At 46.7% G+C, this 20,883-nt stretch overlaps 1 protein-coding gene across 1 annotated transcript in view; it reads right to left on the reverse strand.

Moving 5' to 3' along the window:
- The window catches only part of MTPAP (mitochondrial poly(A) polymerase), a 141,711-nt gene extending 133,837 nt beyond the window's left edge, over positions 1 to 7,874 (reverse strand). The window contains exon 1 of the mRNA XM_078663387.1: positions 7,717 to 7,874. Coding sequence (XP_078519513.1) covers positions 7,717 to 7,852 — 136 coding nt within the window. The 5' untranslated portion in view covers positions 7,853 to 7,874. The remainder of the gene's footprint in view (positions 1 to 7,716) is intronic.
- Between the last annotated feature and the right edge of the window lie 13,009 nt (positions 7,875 to 20,883).

Consider the following 20,883-nt stretch of genomic DNA (forward strand, 5'->3'; position numbering starts at 1 on the left):
TCATCATTGACTCACACCTAATATTGATTATTGTTGATAAATGTTTGAAATTATTTGAAGATTAGGGTCGCTCTCCTTGCCACAACGTCCTAGATCTGTCAGCCTGTGTGAGCGGGAGTTAGTCTGGACCGTAAATTAACCTGTACCTTGAATTTTACTGACTCTTACAAGCCTTCATCAAGTTTTAAAAAACAAACAGGATGGCTCTGGCCCGGTCCAAGCCTCAGGTGGTTATAGATTCTTTTGTCAGACCAGTTCCAACAGATACTTGTGCGACACCAAAAAACAGTAGCACTGCTACTTGACACCTCCCTAGTAGCAGCTGAATTGAAACTAGTCCCAAATACTGCAAGCGAGCAGCAGCAGTCTGGTACATTTCAACAGCCTCCATCCAGAGAGACTCCACAGTAACCTGCCAGTGTGTGCTCAGGATATAATTTATAGATTCTGGCCTTGTAAACTTACGTTTTTAATAAAAAGGTATAACATAATGAAGTGCACTGCACCTTGTTTAGCAGTCTGAAAAAGTGTGTTATTGGCTGCGTTATTTGTTTTGCTTTTGGACATGACAACACTAAAAGTGTAAACCAGTTTACTAGAATATAGTGATGTTCACAAGACCAACATTTTTCAAAACCAAACAGAACAGTTTGCAATATTTGAGGGTATGTTTGTGTGTTTGTAGTCTCATGAACAGGCGGCATGATGGGAATGACAAGTCATGAAACATGATCTTGCTGTCAAGTGATCCTGTCCTTGAATGACGGATATCTTCAGTCTGTTCTTGCTTTTCACAGAGGACCACTCAGCTGTCCGGACTGTTTTAAGGTCATTTCTTGTTAATATTAATAGCATTGATGCCAATGTTTATAATGATACACTTGCATAAACAAGCAAAATCGCATCACTATTAACAAACCCACCCGTCATGAACTCTCCATCAACCCAGACTAAGAAATACGTGGTCAGGCATGCTCTGCAACATAAGCCTGAGGTTACGGATTGACACATCACAGGTGGGGTGGCAAGTAGCCAACAGACAAATGTGCTTACAGGAAACTCTGGTCCATTCCCAAGATAAGCACAGCAACACAACAATGGTCCAGAGAGATTGGACCCAATAAAGCACACATGGCTGGAGGGGTGCACGCATTCCCAAAACAACATAAAGTCAGATGCCACACGAATTTAGAAACACTTAGCCGAGCATGACACAGCGCGCACAGTTCATGCAGTGATGAAATGAAATGAAAATAAAATTTATAAAGCGCTACAGTTGCCCTGAGGCTTCCAGGCGCTGTAACTACACAGAGGTACCTTCAGAGGAACAGGAGAGTTGTAGTAGCTAAAATAAAAAAGTTTTAAGCTGTTTGCGAAAGCTAATTAAGCTGGAATTGCATCTCAACTGCAAAGGGAGGGTATTCCACAATTTTGACACATTATACGAGAACGAACGTCCGCCTGCTCTGGCTCTAAAGATTCTAGGAATCTTGGCCAGTGATGCAGTCGAAGATCGAAGCACCTTGTTGGGCAAGTAAGGGGAAATCAGGGAGCGGTTGATTTCTGGGCCCGTTTTCCAGAGGGTCTGATGGGCAATGCACAGAGCTTTGAACTTCACTCTGTCCCTGACAGGCAACCAGTGGAGAGTTCGTAAGCCATTTTTTATTGAAGTTCTTCGTGGGATTCTCAGTAGCGCACGGGCAGCACAATTATGAATGCGCTGGAGTTTTTTTTTAAGGTATAGTCTGGTGCCCCGAGGTAGAGGGCATTGTTAAAATCCAGACGAGATTGGACAAGGCCCTGTATGATTATTTGTCTGGCCTCAAATGGAAGAAGGGGAAGAATTTTTTTAATCACCCTAAGGAGACCAAAACAAGTGGCCGACACCTTGGTGGCCTGTGTATTGAAGCTCAACGACTTATCTAACCATACCCCCAGACTTTTGATGTTATCTCTGGGGGCTGGGGCCGCCCCCATGCTCGCGGGCCATAACAGCTCCATAGTAGAGGGGGCTGCCGGGCCCAGGAGCATGAGCTCGGTCTTGTCGTCGTTGAGCTTCAGACATGAGCTCATCATCCAACTCCTTACTTCCTCCAGGCACGCTGCTAGATTGGGCGGTGATTGGAGGCCACTCTTCTGCGCAAGGGAGACCACCAGCTGGGTGTCGTCCGCATAGGAAATGATGTTAATCCCATGCGGACGAACAATCTCAGCCAGCGGCCTCATATTGGATGAAGAGCGTGGGGCTCAAGGATGACCCCTGCAGGACTCCACACCCCAAAGGCCTGCTAGATGACACGGATGTGCCGTCAAAGACCTGAGAGGTTCTGTCTGATAGAAAAGACTCGAACCAGACCAGGGCATCTCCAGACACTCCTAAGTCAGCGAGACGGTTTATCAGAATTTTATGATGTACCGTGTCAAACGCGGCGCTCAGATCGAGGAGGAGCACTGCCACTGATCCCCCCCGATCCAAGATCCGTCTCGCTTCCTCAGTCACAGCCAATAGAGCGGTCTCTGTCCCATGTTTTGGGCGAAAGCCCATCTGTTAAGCATCGAGGAGGTGGTTTTCCTCGAGAAACTTCGTCAGAATGGTATTGACGTACTTCTCCAGGATCTTTGATGCCCATGGGAGCAGCGAGATCGGGCGGTAGTTGCTAAGATTGGCTGGGTCGAGGGAAGGTTTTTTTAACAGGGCCCGTACCATTGCATGCTTCCATGTCGCAGGTACCATCCCACTCGAGATGGAAGAGTTCAATAATTCCAGAAGAGTAGGGAAAATGGTTTTGCTAGCCAACCCCAGCGAGCCCAGAGACTCCAATGTTTCCAAGTTCAGCAATGGAAAGGACTCCAGCTTATTATAAGAAGGGGTTACCGTATCCAGTGCTGAGTCCGAGCATTGTGGGGATGAATCAATGGCTGGATCAGAAAAGGAGAGATACATTTTATTAACCTTCTGAAAAAAGAAATCAAGCAACTCGTCGCATTTAGAAGGGGAGCTACCATTATCTGCGGCGGGCAGGGGGAGTTTTATCAGGGAGCTTACTATGCGATATATTTCTTTCGGCTTAGACTTGGCCGTTGTAATTTTATCATTGTAGTAGGCTGCTTGCGAGGTTTTTATTGCCAATTTATAGTTCCTAATGGCTTCCCTATAGGTGGCTTTATCAGAAGGATTGTAAGTCATACGCCATTTCCTCTCTAGTCTCTTGCAACAGCGCTTTTGGTCCCTAAGTTCTTCCGTGTACCATGGTGCTGATTTACTCTGCCTCTTTGACCCAGATAGGTGTAAAGGGAGAACCAGGTCAAGAGAGGCAGTGATCCACTCATTGTATTTATTATTGTTTGCCGTCGGGTCATGAGAGAGTGTCGGTCTGGTGGTGCTAAGAGCCTTCGTCCAATTGTCTGTGGAAATTTTGGACCAGTTTCGGGTTTTTCGAGGTATAAAAAAGGAAGGAGGAGGTTTACTGGTGGTCCAGGTGAAGGCTATCAGGAAATGGTCCGACCATGGAAGGCTACTAATAGTGCCCACTTTAAGTCGGTCACTATTACTAAAGATCGGATCCAAAAGATGACCTTTTTCGTGCGTGGAGGAGGAAACTAATTGCTCAAGTTGGATGGCAGCTAGACTTGACATCATCTCTAGTGCCGTGGGGTCCAACAGATTGTCAAAATGGATATTAAAATCTCCCAGTACAGTGAAATTAGAGGGAGACAATATCAATTGGGATGCAACCGATAAAAGGGAGGTGTTAAATTGTCCGATAGCTCCAGGAGGACGATAAATAAGAATACCAGTGCAGCTGGTATTAGGGGTAAACTCGATCGCAAAGGAAAAACTTTCGCAGTCTTCAATCTCCTGCGTCAAGCTGCGGCAAACATAACTCTCCTTATAAATGATTGCAAGACCGCCGCCTCTGCCCAGCGGTCGATCCGCTCGTGCTATCTGGTATCCCGGAATAATGGCCTGTGCCAAATCCGGCTGAGAATCTTGATTTAACCAAGTTAAAAAGATCACATCCGGTGTATATTCCTCTAAAAGCAAGGACATTTCTAAGCAGTGTTTCGCTAGAGACCTGCAATTAAGCAGAAGCATGGAGTAATCCTTTGCCTCAAATCTGGCAGTACTGGTGGTGATTAGCTCAGATTTGCAGCGCGTGCAACAACGAGGGATCTCCAGGGAGGCCGCATTTAGGTGAGATCGATGGGCGCAGCTGATGTAAGCAGTTTGAGCTGTATATACGTCTCGTTCTCGTTCCCCCAGAACGACCAGGGGACATGGCCCCTGGGCCCGGCCAGGCGCGGACGGGCGCAGACGGGCTTGCCTTAGGCGCGCCTTCGGCGCGCAATCGTCGCGCAATCGTCGCGCCCGCTGCGCGTTCGGTGGAAACACATGATTTGTAGTGTGGAAGGGGAGGGGGCGTGGCCTTGTTAAGGGGGCGTGGCCTCGGCGCTCGCCAAGTGGCGTCAGGGGGTTAAGTTTGCTCGGTCTCCTCCCGCAGCAGCGTCAAATCGACTGCGCGGGGACTGGGATCAGCAAGTAGGTGAGTTTTAAAAATACAAAATACAAGTGCAAACAACAGTTTCAGTGCAGTTTTAAAAAGACCATGTGGTCGCGCTCCCGGCTTCCGCCTTAGGAGGTTTCAGTGTGCAGGACCGGCGCTTGCAATCAGCGCCTATATATGCGCGATGAAAAAGGGGCGTGGCCTCGCTAAGGGGGCGTGGCCTCGGCGCTCGCCAAGTGGCGTCAGGGGGTGAAGTTTGCTCGGTCTCCTCCCGCAGCAGCGTCAAATCGACTGCGCGGGGACCGGGATCAGCAAGTAGGTGAGTTTTGAAAATACAAAATACAAGTGCAAACAACAGTTTCAGTGCAGTTTTAAAAAGACCATGTGGTCGCGCTCCCGGCTGCCGCCTCAGGAGGTTTCAGTGTGCAGGACCGGCGCTTGCAATCAGCGCCTGTATATGCGCGATGAAAAAGGGGCGTGGCCTCGCTAAGGGGGCGTGGTCTCGCTAAGGGGCGTGGCCTCGGCGCTCGCCAAGTGGCGTCAGGGGGTGAAGTTTGCTCGGTCTCCTCCCACAGCAGCGTCAAATCGACTGCGCGGGGACCGGGATCAGCAAGTAGGTGAGTTTTAAAAATACAAAATACAAGTGCAAACAACAGTTTCAGTGCAGTTTTAAAAAGCCCATGTGGTCGCGCTCCCGGCTTCCGCCTCAGGAGGTTTCAGTGTGCAGGACCGGCGCTTGCAATCAGCGCCTATATATGCGCGATGAAAAAGGGGCGTGGCCTCGGCGCTCGCCAAGTGGCGTCAGGGGGTGAAGTTTGCTCGGTCTCCTCCCGCAGCAGCGTCAAATCGACTGCGCGGGGACCGGGATCAGCAAGTAGGTGAGTTTTAAAAATACAAAATACAAGTGCAAACAACAGTTTCAGTGCAGTTTTAAAAAGACCATGTGGTCGCGCTCCCGGCTTCCGCCTCAGGAGGTTTCAGTGTGCAGGACCGGCGCTTGCAATCAGAGCCTATATATGCGCGATGGAAAAGGGGCGTGACCTCGCTAAGGGGGCGTGGCCTCGGCGCTCGCCAAGTGGCGTCAGGGGGTGAAGTTTGCTCGGTCTCCTCCCGCAGCAGCGTCAAATCGACTGCGCGGGGACCGGGATCAGCAAGTAGGTGAGTTTTGAAAATACAAAATACAAGTGCAAACAACAGTTTCAGTGCAGTTTTAAAAAGACCATGTGGTCGCGCTCCCGGCTTCCGCATCAGGAGGTTTCAGTGTGCAGGACACCTGAACACGTTACACATTGGCCCCCAATGTGTCCAGGAAAGGTCAAAGCCCACCTGCATTTGTTATCAGGGGCCTTATTTGTGACTCCACAGACAAGGCCTGCATTCTTTTACCAAAAAAGGATCGTCAGAAGTACTTTGTGACCCCTAAAAACTGTATAAAGACTTGTTCCGATTGATTTTACTTTGAGACAGTTCTCAGACATATTTCTGTAACTGTGCTCCTGACTGAAGTGTTTAATTAAACCAACTGTTCCTGTTTTGCCAAACGCCTCTTGTCTTTTGTTTTTTCAAGGCAAATTCATATGCAAGCAACATTTTTGATGCTGGCTCTCACCTTTCCAGCCCAGAGCTCTTTTCGAGTTCGATTCAGACTCTTTGCTCATTTATTTAGAACATGGACTACTTTCCTATAGGGAACACACTTATAATTGATTTATGCATATACAATTAATACTGACCTACGGATGTCAATGATTTTATAAAGCTACCTAATGAAGTAACTTTTAGAAAAGAAATTTAATAAAACCCTTTTACCTATACCAAACTCTCATCATTGACTCACACCTAATATTGATTATTGTTAATAAACGTTTAAATTGATTTAAAGATTGGGGTCTCTCTCCTCGTCACAACGGCCAAGATCTGTTGGCTGTGCGGACCAGTTAGTCTGGACCTCTAGTAAACCTGTACCTTAAATGTTACGGACTCTTGCGTGCCATCAACACTTTAAAAAAAATATAAAACATACTAGCTCTGGTCCAGTCCAAGCCTCAGGCAGGTACAGTCTTTTGTTAAACCTGTTCCAACCCAGTTACTTATGCGACAGCACAAAAAAAAAGTAGCACTGCTAAAATTGCCACCTCCCTGATAGCAGCTGCATGTAAACTAGACCCGAGTCCTGTGTGCGAGCAGCAGCAGTCTGGTAGTTTTCTACAACCACCAGCTGGTAAAACTCCAAAATAATCTGCCAGTGTGCTCAGTGTATAATTGAAAGATTCTGGTCTGGTAAACGTATGTTTTTCATAAAAAGGTAAAACATAATGAAGTGCACTGTACCTTCTTCAGCTGTCTAAAAACGTATTCAATGTTATTTGCCACGTTATTTGTTTTGTTTTTGGACATGACAACGCTAAAAGTGCAAACCAGTTTACTAGAATATTGTGGTATTCCTAATAAAAGTGAAGTTTACAAGACCAACATTTTTACAAACCAAACAGAACAGTTTGCAATATTTGAAATTATGTTTGTATGTGTTTGTAGTCTCATGCATAGAGGGGCTAGACTGCCGACTTTGATGCTGGAAACCAGGGTTCGAGCCTCGGGGTCACGTACACATCCTGTGATTCTGGGCAAATCACTTAATCTCTCCGTGCCTGAATGTGTAATGTAAATACGGTGCTCATGTAAAGCGCTACAATACCTTCGGGTCGAGTTCGCGCTATATAAATATGCACCAAAAAAAGTGGCAAGCCATGTCACATGATATAGCTGGCAAGTCATCCTGTCCTTGAATGACTGAAATCTTCAGTCTGTTCTTGCTTTTCACAGAAGATCAGTTTGCTTTTTGGACTGTTTTCAGGCAATGTCTAAACCATTTTAATGCACAAGAGAGGGTTTCCCCAATATTAATTTTATTTTATGGTTATAACTGCTTTTTTCAATTCATGATAAAATGTCAGTCTAAGTGCCACACATAGAGCTATAAAATGTCACACATAAGGAACCCCAATAATTGGAAATATATCACATAAGCAAACTGAGACCTTGGCAACTATGCACCGTGTTCATGGAAGGATTTAGAATTATAACAGGGTCTCACTGGCGGCCACCAATGAATTCATAACGTACTAACTAGCTACGATCATGGCATCTCCTTTATAGTACAAGGCAATTCTATAGAGTAATCATCTCCAGAGTCGCTGCGCGTCGCTCGTACCTGTCTCCTCAGGCTTTGTCACCAGCTCCTCCCGAGCGGCGATTGCGCTTAATCCCCGGAATTTCAAACAAGCAATCCGTACAGACTGGGGACATGAGTTCCTCCCAAGTATTGGCAGCCCTATGCAGGCCGCCATGACAGAAAGAGAAACTACGCTACCGCGCATGCGCCTGAAGGCTGCTACGGATCTCGCAGAAGGTCAAAACGCGTTATGTCATTGAAACCAGTCGGTGTACTGTGGCTGTGAGTTAATACGAGTGTGTTTTATGAAGGTAAAAGGAATACTCCCCATTGGAGATAGCCCGACGATTCAATAAACACGACGCAGGAGCATAGCTGCCAAGGTTTCAGATTGCTATGTGTGACATTTTGCTAATTTCAGAGAATTTATGAGTGACATTTCAATGACTATGAGTGACACTGTCTCGCGGGCAAAATCAACTAATGAAGATTAGGGAACCCGATAAATATCAGAAATTACACCCACTTGAGCAACAAGAAACTCTAACAAGGTCTTCAAACCGGAGACAGAATGCATGACTGCAGTTCTCAGTGACAGTGACATTTTCCCCCTGAAATAAAACCAAACACATAAGCCCATGGAAAAAGCTAAATATCAGAAATTACTGTAGTGGACGCATTCTAGTAGTTGCACGTCACGTAGGCGTGACGTGCGACGACCATGTCGGCAAGCTGCGCGCGCAGCCTGATTGCGCGCTGAGAAAACACCGTTAGGAAGCGCCGGCCGGCGCTCCTCAGCAGATATTGTAATTAGATAAATAAAGTACTTAACTCCTCCAACACAGCATCGTGCAGTTTATTATAAGCACCAACTTTACAGTGGCGACGAGGCAGGGGATCCACTTGACACCAAGTAAGAAAAAAAAAATCGGACCCCCACCACGTGGGCAGCTACACTACAGGCAACCCCCTGACCACTGGGACACGGCGCAGAGCGGCGCTAACAGGCCGGAGTGTGGAGAGCACGAGGGGGCAAGACGGAGCCACCGAGAACGACAGGCTGAGGAGCGTGGCAGTGCCACAGCAACCGGAGGAGCGGCGCAGTGGCCGGAGAGGCAACACCGCAACCTGCAGCAGACCAATAACTGAAAATACCTTCACATCACTACGTGGAAGGTAGGAACAGAGCTGGCTACCAAAAGGGAGGAAGAGGGGACCAGAACTAGGAGTCCCCAGGAGGACGCCCATACAGAAGTGCAGGACAGTGCCCCAGGGAGCCCCACCAGCAAGGCGACAGAGGTCAGGGAGGTGAGGATGAGCACACCGGCAGGCTATGCAATTGCACCGGTGCAGTTCCTACCGAAACCTGGCGAACCCCTGATGAAGTGGGAAGATTGGAAGGAATATATCGATAATTTTATAGGGGTCCTAGAGGATGAAAATGAAGAGAAGTTCACCCCCCAAAGAAAGAAACATATTCTGCTGCTGAACCTGGGACCGGAGGGTCTCAGGATTTACAAGAGCCTGGTGCCCAAGAAGAGAGAGGACAACGACTCGGACGTCTATGCCCATGCAGTGGAAGACCTGGATGAGAGGTACCGTCCCACCATATGTGTGTCTGTGGATAGGTTTAACTTCCAGCAAAGGAAACAACGGGCTGGAGAAACCATAGAGGAATATGTAGGGGCCTTGAGGAAACTAGCGGCCCCGTGTAAATACGCACGGTGGGAGGATGAATTCATAAAAGACCAGATCGTGATGCACACGACGAGCACACAGGTCCAAGACAAGTTGTGGGCGAGCGGCGACACCACGCTCAAAGAAGTAATGGTCATCGTAAAAAGGGCGGAGCTTGCCAGGAGGTGCGCGGCAGCGACCAAGAAAGAAGTGGTCACCCCAACAATGGTGAACAGGATACAAGAGGGAGACCACCGTAAGGACCAAAGAGGAAGAGACCCAGCAACCAAAGGAACCAGTAGATGGCAAGGAAAACAAACAGGGAGCGACAACAAGAAATCGTGCTACAGATGTGGCAGTTGGTCCCACGACGCACGCGACAGAAGATGTCCCGCATTCCGAGCCAAGTGCCTACACTGCGGCATCCTGGGCCACTACGAAAAGGTGTGTAGGAAGAAACACTCTAAGGAAACAGTGAAATGCGTCGAGCAAGGGGAGGAAGATCTGGAAGAGGTTGCAGAGGAAGAGGTGGTCACCGTCCTGTGCATATATGACCAGGTAATGAGCATAGAAGGGAGGAAATCCACCAAACCCATCCTGGACATGTCAATGGGAGGTATCACCATCACCGTGGTGGCGGACACAGGATCCCCCTTCACCATCATCCAACAGGCAGTATGGGAAGAAACATTCAGACCCAAGTTGGGACCGGAGTTGGAAAAGTTAGACATCCGACCTGTCACCTACAATGGCGACCGCATTCCAATGTTGGGGTTCCGCCGCCTACTGTTCGAATTCAGGGGCCGGTCAGCATGGTGCAAGCTGTACATTGCGGAAAAAGGACCCTCGGTCCTGGGATGGCTAGACCAAGGGGACCTAGGAATAAAACTGGATCCAGGAGGAAAAGAACAAATATTACTTACAGAGCAAGAAGAATGGCCAGACATGAACAAATGGAAGGAGAACTACCCGAAAGTGTTTGGTGGCACAGTGGGACGGATGGAAAACTTCCAACACAGGATTGTGCTCAAGGAAGGGGCCATTCCGGTAGCCCACAAGGTGAGGAATGTGCCGATTGCGGTGAGAGAAGCAGTCCAAACTGAACTCCAGGAGCTGGAAAAGAAAGGAATAATAGAGCCGATAACCTGTGCAGAATGGTTGGCGCCCCTGGTGGTCGTAATGAAGCCAAATGGGAAGGTCCGGCTCTGTGTGGACCTAAGAGAACTGAATAAGAATATTGTGGTGGAGAAATTTCCCCTCCCCAGGATCGAGGAAATGTTGACTAAGACCAGGGGGGTGCAGTGGTACTCCACCATCGACTTGACCTCGGCCTATCACCAAATTGCACTTCACCCGGACAGCAAACGGCTCACATCCTTCATCACCCCGTTTGGATGTTACCAATTTTGTCGGATGCCTTTTGGGCTGGCCTCAGCAGCTGCTGTCTTCCAGAAAATGATGCACCAACTGTTCAGAGACTGCAAGGATGTCCAGTATTTCCAGGATGACATCTTGGTGATGGGCCGAGACCAGCAGGATCATGATCAGAAGCTGGGAAAGGTGTTGAAAACACTAGAGAACAAAGGCCTCACGGCGGAGTGGTCGAAGTGTCGGTTGGGACTGCAGTCAGTAACGTACCTAGGTCACGAGATCGGACGACAGGGCGTTACCCCCAAATCGGAAAATGTCAAAGCCATCGCTGAAGCACCGCCGCCCAGGAACAAGGAAGAAGTCAGGTCGTTCCTGGGGATGGCGGAGTACTACAGCAAGTTTGTGGTACACTTCGCTTCCAAGACCCACCACTTGAGGCTGTTGACCAGAGACAGCACAGTGTTCCAGTGGACACCGGAAGCCCAAGCAGAGTTCGAGTTGATCAAAAGGGATGTCACTGGAGCTGTTCCCCTCAAAGGGTACGACCCACAAGGCACCACCGTACTGACGACAGATGCCAGCGACAAAGGCCTGGGTGCTGTACTCATGCAAGACAGAGGCAGAGGGGAAATGGAGACCATCAGCTTTGCGTCCAGAGCCTTGTCAGACACGGAAAGCAAATACAGCGTGATCGAGAAAGAAATGCTGGCGGTCGTATGGGCCATGACGAGATTCCGGCAATTTCTGTGGGGAACACGCTTCCTACTCAGGACAGACCACAAACCGTTGGTGAAGGTGCTGACGTCGAGTGGACATGCCAGTGCCACCCCCCGGATATCCAAAATGTCTCTAAAGTTGCTCGAGTTCAGGTACGATGTCGAGTACATTCCGGGAAGCCGGAACCGAGTAGCGGATTTTCTGAGCAGGGCAGCTGCCATGGAGCCAGGAGAGGAAGACCATGTCGGCAGTGGAGAGTTGGTAGCTCTAATAGAGGACCAAGAGAAACTGATCAGTCTACAAGAATGGACAGAGTCATATGAAGAGGACACTGACATAAAGGAAGTGAAGAGGTACATCGTACAGGGATGGCCGGACAAAAGGAACGTGAGGGCAAGTCTCAAGCCGTACTTCGAAGTGCGGGAAGAACTGTCGTTAGGAGACAAAGGAATCTTCATATACAGAGGGGATAAGGTGATTCCCCCAAGGAACCTCACTTCAAAACTGATGGACTTGCTACATGAGGGACACCTGGGCATAGGGAAACTCAAAGCGCGTGCCAAACAAAATTACTGGTGGCCAGGCATGGACATAAGGGCTGAAAGGCATGTCAGAGAGTGTCCCCAATGTCAACGGGCAGACAAGACATTAAAACCATTGAGGTCAGCGATAGGAAAGTTTGACCCCCCTTCTAATCCGTGGGAGGAACTATCCATAGACATTTTGGGACCGGTCCTAGATGACCAAGGTACACAGAAATACGTGTGTGTCCTCATGGATCGATATTCGAAGTGGCCAGAGTTGAGAATAGATGAATCCATGGACACAGAGAACATCCTTACATTTCTGTCAGAGACTTTCACGAGGGAAGGAATACCCAAATCGATTTTGAGTGACAACGGACCCCAGTTCACGTCAGAAAAGTGGAACAAGTTCATGCAAAGAAATGGCGTCACTGTCAAACATACTGCAATCTACCATCCGGCTGGAAACGGTTTAGTGGAGAGATTTAACAGGGTAGTGATGGGAGCCATACAAGCAGCCATATCAAGTGCACAGAACTGGGAGAAGGCGCTAGAGAACATGGTATGGGCCTATAGAATAACACCCACTGGTACGGGGTATAGTCCATTCCAAATACTGAGAGGACGTGAACCCTTTACCCACGATAACAGAGTGTGGAAGGAAAAGCTTATCACTAGTGAATGGTCCCCTGCAGTGGTGCGGGCCAACCTGGAAAAAGCACAGACAATTTACAGCAACCACTACAACAGACGTAGGAATGTCAAAGGCACCGGTCTGGAGCAAGGAGAGTGGGTAAGAGTAAGAGTGGCCACCCTGCAGAAGAAGGGAGACAGCAAGTACAGCAAGCCGTTGCAAGTGGTCGAGGTGTATGATCGGGCAGCCCTATTAAGCGACGGAAACGTGTGGTCCCAAGACCGCATGGCCAGGTGCAATAAGGTTTTGGGCTGGGAGCAACAGGGCACCGATTGGGAAGACAAGGAAGGTTCTGAGGTGGAAAGGAGTCAAGAGACCGCGGAGCAGCGAGGCGGAGTGAGAGCAGGAACGGAAAGTGAAGAGGAAGGAGAAAATGGAAGTCAAGGAATGGAATGGGACAGGTTGGAGAGAAGCACGCATGAAGAGGGAGCTCTGAACGAAGGAACAGTAAGCAATGAGTTGCAGAGTCAAGAGACAATGGAGAACCCAGTCAGGGTCACAAGGAGCGGAAGGCAGGTGGTAAGACCTTCCAGGTATCGAGATTTTGAAATGGACAAGGAACTGTAAGTGACTCATCTTGTTTGATAAAAAAGGGGGAGATATGTAGTGGACGCATTCTAGTAGTTGCACGTCACGTAGGCGTGACGTGCGACGACCATGTCGGCAAGCTGCGCGCGCAGCCTGATTGCGCGCTGAGAAAACACCGTTAGGAAGCGCCGGCCGGCGCTCCTCAGCAGATATTGTAATTAGATAAATAAAGTACTTAACTCCTCCAACACAGCATCGTGCAGTTTATTATAAGCACCAACTTTACAATTACCTCCTTTAAAACAGTAATAAGCTTTGGAAAGTCTTTCAAGCTGCTGCATAGTCTCTGAATTGCAAAGTTACTAACCTACTGCCCCTTTCTAAGATGAATGTTAACTTACAGGAAGGGGACCTGAGAGGACCCATTTTATAATTCATGCTAGCAAAAGGCTTGTCTTAAAAAACTCCATGGAGATAGAAATTGCAAATGCAATTGTTTAGACAAAAACGCAGTCGTTTAGATAAGAACCAGAGTATGTCTGATACAAGATTAAATACACTAGTGTCACTGTTAAACAATTCACAATCAGGTATCTCCAAGAGGTTATGAAATAATTGCGTAACATAATGTGAATGCAGAGCCGCACACACTGCCCAGAACAGAAGGGCCCCTGCACACATTTAATTTGTTTCCAAAAGGTGCTGTCACAGAGCTAACACATAGACACTAAGCACGTGAGCTGAGTTCTCTGGCACTGAAAGTAGTATGACTGGCAGCGCGCTAGCACTTTTAATAAAATTGAAAGTACAGTTTGAAGAAAATCTGATACCTCACTGAGGCAACTTACTGTGTGATTCAACTCGAGGAGCGGCAATTGTTGTACAACGGCCTTCAGTTTCGTCTAAGGAAGCCTGGAAAATAATGCGTCCATATCTGCTCTTAATATGCCATCTGCACGCGACCTTTGACACACTCTCTCTAAATCCTAAAACCCTACAAGCACATAAATGAAAGTCTATCTGGCTCCTTCGATGACGTCCGGAGGCCGCGGCATGAGCCGCACAGGGACCCGTTGCTGTAGCACACTGCATGATGCACTCTGCAGCAGAGCAGGCTCTTTCTCCCAGACCCTGCCTGACTCACTGACTCTTCCCCGGCCCGCCCGGCCACACTTGTGTGTGCCTGCAATCACCCGATGCCTCTGAAGTGCGACGGGCGGCCGGAGCTGTGAGTGTGTGACACATTATTCAGTCACTCTGGGTCTTGGTGCCCCCACCGGTCTGGCAAACTGAAGGGGGAGTCGTTGCGGTGCCCGCCTGCGCACCGCGGCACAGTCAGCAGTGGACCAGAGGACTCGTGGACTCACATTGAATCCCCCGCCGCTTCTGTCTCGTCACTTCCCCTTCCTCCAGGACCGGACATTAGAATGGCAGTACTACTGCCGCGCCGCAGGAAATGCAGCCTGGCGCCAGGCACTAGGCTGCGCAGATATGTTTCTTTGTTGCTCTGTCGGCCACTCCAGAGCTGATAGGAACAATATTTAACTATTTATTAATGCACTGAACCCTGCAAGCAACTGCTGGCAGCACGCACTGGAGCAGCAGAGCTCGCACACAGGCGCCGCCGGTGGCGCACGCTGGCACCTGCATACCCAACATTTCAGAGAGGCATAAATGCGTGACAATGCATTTCAGTGCGGTGATGCGGCACACCGCACTGAAATGCGTGAACGTCACGGCTGATGCGTGATGCTTGACAGGCATGAATTTCAGAGTAATTATGAGTGACATTTGACCGACTATGAGTGACACTTTTTCACGGGAAAAATCAAGCAGATGAGATAAAGGAAACAAATATCTGAAATTACACCCTTTGAGCAACTTGACTGCATCAGCAAAAAGAAATGTTCATAGCATAGCAAGTCAGTGCAACAGTAGATCTTGACTTACACATTTTCCTCACTGGGGCAACGTAGGTCTGATACTGGCCTGATTCACCATAGCACAGTAAGTAACTGTATGTAATATAATCTGACATGCTGTACAACCAGCACCCACTGACTGCAGGCAGCTGCCTGATCGCGCTCTGCCAAAAAGGAATTTGCTAATTAACATGTACACTTACCCCCCACCCCGACGCCGAGGCTGAATAAACTGAAACACTATATTTAGGCGCTAACAAGAAATATTTGCATGTTTCCTGCCAGGTAACTCCGTGTAACCAGCACTGCTCGACCCACTTTCATTAACTACATAATGTATTCCAGGAGCTGTATGTAGTGCTGACAGGTCCGGATTAGCTGGTCAAACTGAACAAAGCGACAGTGCTGATTATTTAAAAGAAAAATCCAGGGCACTTGCAGCATAAGGGAGTCTGGAGGGCTCACAGGCGCTTTCCAAATTAATGTCATTTGAACAACCTCCTGAACTCAAGAGCCATAGAATTTGCTGAGACCTGTTTGTGAGTGTTTGGACGTTCGTTTGGAGCTTCACTCCCCCCTCCCCTCCCCCACAGCAATTTTACTTGATTGATCCTGTTCCAACGAGAAAAAAATAAAAATTTTACAGAAACAGAACCGTTCAGATATAACAGTGCAACAGCAGTTCCTGCTAATAACACCTAGCAAAACGTAGGTACAGAGAAGACATTCGCAAGCCTTGAAGATAATTAACACTTCCTTGTTTCGGAAGTTAGTCATCACACAGCGTTTCAGTTGATGAATTAGGGGGTACTGCAAGCACTTACTTCTTTTCAGCTGTAACGCACCTTCTGGTAGCCGGTGCACACAACTCGGACTCTCCCAGGCGGCCCCACCCACTACAACACAGCTTCTGTGCATGATTTAAAGATACGGGCTGCTGGTGTGCACTGTAGAGGCTGAGGCCGCAGCTGAGAACCACTCCAGAGGCCAGGTTCACTCGGATGTCGTTGTGGGTTGACTCGGTGATTATTACATTTCCCACAATGGTGCGAGCAAAATCTTTTCTTGGGAACTGTGCTGATTGTGCCTCGGGCGGCAGGAGAAAGGACCGTCACCCGACCCGCCTTAAATAAAGTTATGTGCGAAATCCTGAGGTGCGCGCAGTGTGCCATGCCCCTGTGTTGTTACATTGTAACAGCAGCTGAGCCAGGCGCCAAGCCTGCAAGAGCACTCCTCGGCTTTGCGCAATTACCCCGCGCCTCCACACTAGTTGAAGCTGCATTAGAAGCACTACCCCCTTTGACAGTGGAGGAGACGCTGTAATGCGTGACATTCAATTTCAGTGCGGTGATGCGGACCACCGCACTGAAATGAGATAGTGTCACGCCTGATGCGTGACACTTGGCAGGACTGCAGGAGTGTTTTTTCCAATGTCCCTGATTTTGACTAGCGATCTTGACGATATGTCACATGAAATAATATAAAACATGTGTACCGAAGCTGTTTAAATTGTTGGCAAAATAGTTCAGGTTACTGGCATAGGTGTGATCCTGCGGTCGCAAGTTGAAATCCTCTCAAAGTTGTTCGTGCTTCCGTTCATTGTTTAATACTGTGATCCAAAACATACCTGTTTGATTAACTTCTAGGCACATACGTGCCAACCTTCCTGTTTGGAGGGGGTAACCTTGATAGCTTAGTGTAGAATTCCACGGGAGGCAGGCAGAGTTGAAGTGCAAAGGAAGGTGGTTTATTGAGTTAGAAGTACAGGTACAACAAACTGATCATGTCGTGGTCACAGCCAGAGTGCTTCTTAAGTAGAATGCGTTCAGAGAACACAACAGCATTCTGAGCAACCATAGAAACAGAATACAAGTAATGAACATAAGAGGAAGTGCATAAGACACACTGAATATTACATCACCTCCCTTTCCTAAAAGAATTGAAATAAGTAAATACAACAAAATAAATAAAAACACAATAATAAAACAGCAAAATATTACAGCAATATTATTTTCTAAACCTCAAAGGTCTATTTACAACGCGAGAACTCTTCCTGACAGCAAATTCAGTGGAAGGAGCTTTGGAGGGAAAGGAATTTGTTGAAGACTTTTTGGAGGGAGATAAAGTGGAAGATTCTTTTGGGGCAACAGAAAAGTTATTAATGACCTTAGCAACTCTGTTCAAATTCCACCAGAAACCACCCTCAACTTGTACAGCATTACCCACAATCTTAACAACTTTTACAGGAGGCCCAAACTTGCTTTCACCTTTGTGAACATGTGCAGACTTCCTAATCCTCACACAGTCCCCAACTTCCAAAACGCTCTCTTTCGAACCTTTTCTTACATCAAAATTTTCTTTTTGCTTGGACTGAGCATGTACAACATTACTCTTCACAATGGACATGAGACTCGAGACATCTGAAGTGGATTTTATCCACTTAGTCATCCATCCTGGACAAAACGAAGTGTTAGGCTTACGACCTCTCATTAATTCGAAAGGAGAGACTTTAGTGGAGGAATGAGGAGTAGTCCTATAAAACCAAATCATGCTCTTCAAAGCTTTGCTGACCTCAACATTACTGCTCCTAGCCCACTTCACACAGTCTCCCACAACCCTGTTCATCCTCTCAACTAGGCCATTCCCTTGAGGATGATAAAGGGAACTCTTGATATGCTTAACTCCAGATTTGGAAAGAAAATCAATAAACTCATGGCTCACAAATTGTTTCCCATTGTCGGAAACCAACACCTCAGGAAAACCTTCTCTACTCCAAACATCACATAAAAATTCAATAACTGTTTTAGTATCAGCATCTCTTATCAACTTAAACTCTGGCCATTTAGAAGCATAGTCAACTAAGACTAGTATGAACTTGGAACACCCACTCAGTACAGAATAAGGTCCCATCAAATCAATGCCCAATTTAGACCAAGGGCGATCAGGACACTCAACCGGCATAAGAGGAGGAACCCAAGTTTTGAGACTCTTATCTGAAGATTTACAGATACAACAATCCGCAACAAAAAGATCAATGTCCGAATCCATAGCGGGCCACCAGAACACGTCACGAATTCTGCGCTTGGTAAGGGAACAACCCAAGTGACCCTCATGAGCTTTCACAATGATGTCTTTCCTAAATGCAAAGGTAGGAATAATCTTGTCGTTGCGAAGCAAAATACCATCCTCAATGGAGATTTCATGCCCAATCTTAGAAAAGGGTTGAAGAGAAGAAGACAAGACCTTTTCACGTGGCCAACCCACCTTGACAAAATTGCAAACATCTTGAAGAATACTGTCTTCCTCAAAAGCCTTTCTCCACTCTACTTCAGAACAAACTTGTAATTCAGGGATGTCTATACAAGCAACCAAACAATCATCGCAGTCTTCTTCAATAAGATTGGAAAAGGAGATGTCAACATCATCATCACAAACAGCAGGTGGAAAGCGGGACAAAAAATCTGCCCTTACATTTTTCCCTCCAGCAATATACACAACATCAAAATGGTATTGCAGAAGCCTGGTCACCATTCTTAAAATTCTAGGTGTACAACACTTAGTAACACCACCACCCAGAATATTAATCAAAGGTTTGTGATCGGTTTGAAGTAAGAAACGCCTTCCCCAAATGAATGGTCTGAATTTCTCAATGGCCCATGTACAAGCCAAGAGCTCCTTTTCTATCACGGAGTATTGAATCTCAGCAGATCTCAAAACCCTAGAAGCAAAACTAACAGTCCTTTCAATACCACCCTCATTCTGCGTTAAAGTTGCACCAAGTCCAACACAACTTGCATCGACAGTCAAACAGCATGGCAAAGCAGGGTCAAAGGGCTTGAGAACAGAATCAGACGTCAGAGAAAGCTTAACTTCTTCAAAAGCTTTAGTGCATTCCTCACACCAAACAAATTTAACACCTTTTCTCAACAGGTTACTGATAGGACGAACAATAGTCGCGTAATGAGGAATAAATTTAGAGTAGTATTCACAAATACCTAGAAGAGACTTTACACCAGTTTTGTCAGAAGGGACAGGAGCTTTATAAATAGCATCCAGGAGCCCAGGTTTAGGTTTTATACCATCCTGTGTCAAAATGTGACCAAGATACTCAACTTCGGTACACATAAACTTACATTTTTCCAATTTCAAAACAACGCCATGATCTTGAAACAAACATAGAACATTATCAAGGACCAAATCATGAGAAGGAACATCCTTGCCAAAAATCAACACGTCATCCTGAAAAACTGTCACTCCCTTAACACCTTCCAAGATATTACTCATAACCCGTTGAAAGACCGACGCAGCCGAAGCTAGACCAAAAGGCATGCGTCGATACTGAAAGGTGCCTAAAGGAGAAATGAAAGCAGTCAAATGACGAGAATCAGGATGTAGCTCGACCTGGTGGTAAGCATTGGCTAAGTCAAGTTTGGTGAAAAACTTTGCACCTTTGGTAGCAGCAAACAAATCATTTATGCGGGGAAGAGGGTGAGAATCAACCCAAATGACTTTGTTGACAGAGCGAAGGTCAACACAGACCCTAAGTTTCCCATCCCTCTTACGAGCTACAACCAAAGGCGAAAGCCACAGGGAAGACTCAGTAGGTTCTATCACACCATTCTCACATGGTATCTAAAGTTCCTTTTTCAAATCGTCTCTGACGCTGAAAGGCACACCCCGAAGCTTGTGTTTAACTGGTGTTGAGCCCTCTTTAACAATAATGTCAAGTCAAGCGCACACAACAAATCCAATGATATGAGTAATCAAGTTAAATGTTCTAAATGGATAAGATCACACAATAGTGTCCAATTTTCATTCTTGTTTTTTATTAGATGTATAAATGTTACTCCTATTCAGAGGAGATCCAACAAAAACCGAAACCAGCCGGTTTCGGTTTTTGTTGGATCTCCTCTGAATAGGAGTAACATCAATAATAGGGTCAACACAGGAATCAGGATCGCCTTCAATGATAGGTTCTTCAGAACAATTAGTAACTACTCCAATAGTTATCTCTGATTCTGAGGAAGAATCAGAATCAACAACACCTACAACAGGTTTGTTGAAATTGTTCTTGTTTTTTTAACTTTAAACAAACTTTTGCAAAGTGTCCTACCTTTTTGCAGTAATTGCAAATTACACTAGAAGCAGGACAAGAAGAATCTTTTTGGTGTGTGGCATTACCACACCTAATGCACATTTGAGCATATGATGAGGACTCTGACTTATTCGAAATTATCCCTTTATTAAACTTAGACATGGGCTTCTTTTTGTTGAGTCTGGTAGAAGAGTTTAGACTTAAAGCGTTAACAGGTTCAATAACTTTGTCTTCCAGCTCCTTGAGGGAAACCATGGACGTTTCCACACTCTTAGCTAGTTTAATAGTGTCATCAAGGGAAGGATCACTCATAGCTAATAACTTTTGCCTAATGTTTTTATCCTTACAATGGCAAACAAATTGATCCCTGATAAGTTGGTCATTAAAATTTTCGAATTTACAATCAGATGCCAATCTCCGCAAGATAGAGATGTAGGTATCAATATCTTCGGAATCAGCTTGTTTCCTTTTAAAGAAAGTGTGTCTACGAACCATTAAGTTGGGTTGTCTGTCAAAACGAATCTTAAGCCTTTGTACAGTGTCAGAGTATTCATCAGATACAACGCCTTCGACAACAGGTAGATCTGGAAGATGCTTAAAGACCGACCTTCCCTCAAAGCCAAGAGAGTGTAAAAGCAAACACTTTTTTCTTTCAGGGCGAAATCTAGATGCCCCAAT

Source organism: Lissotriton helveticus, chromosome 10, assembly GCF_964261635.1.
Source record: "Lissotriton helveticus chromosome 10, aLisHel1.1, whole genome shotgun sequence".
In the NCBI taxonomy this organism is placed as follows: Eukaryota; Metazoa; Chordata; class Amphibia; order Caudata; family Salamandridae; genus Lissotriton; species Lissotriton helveticus.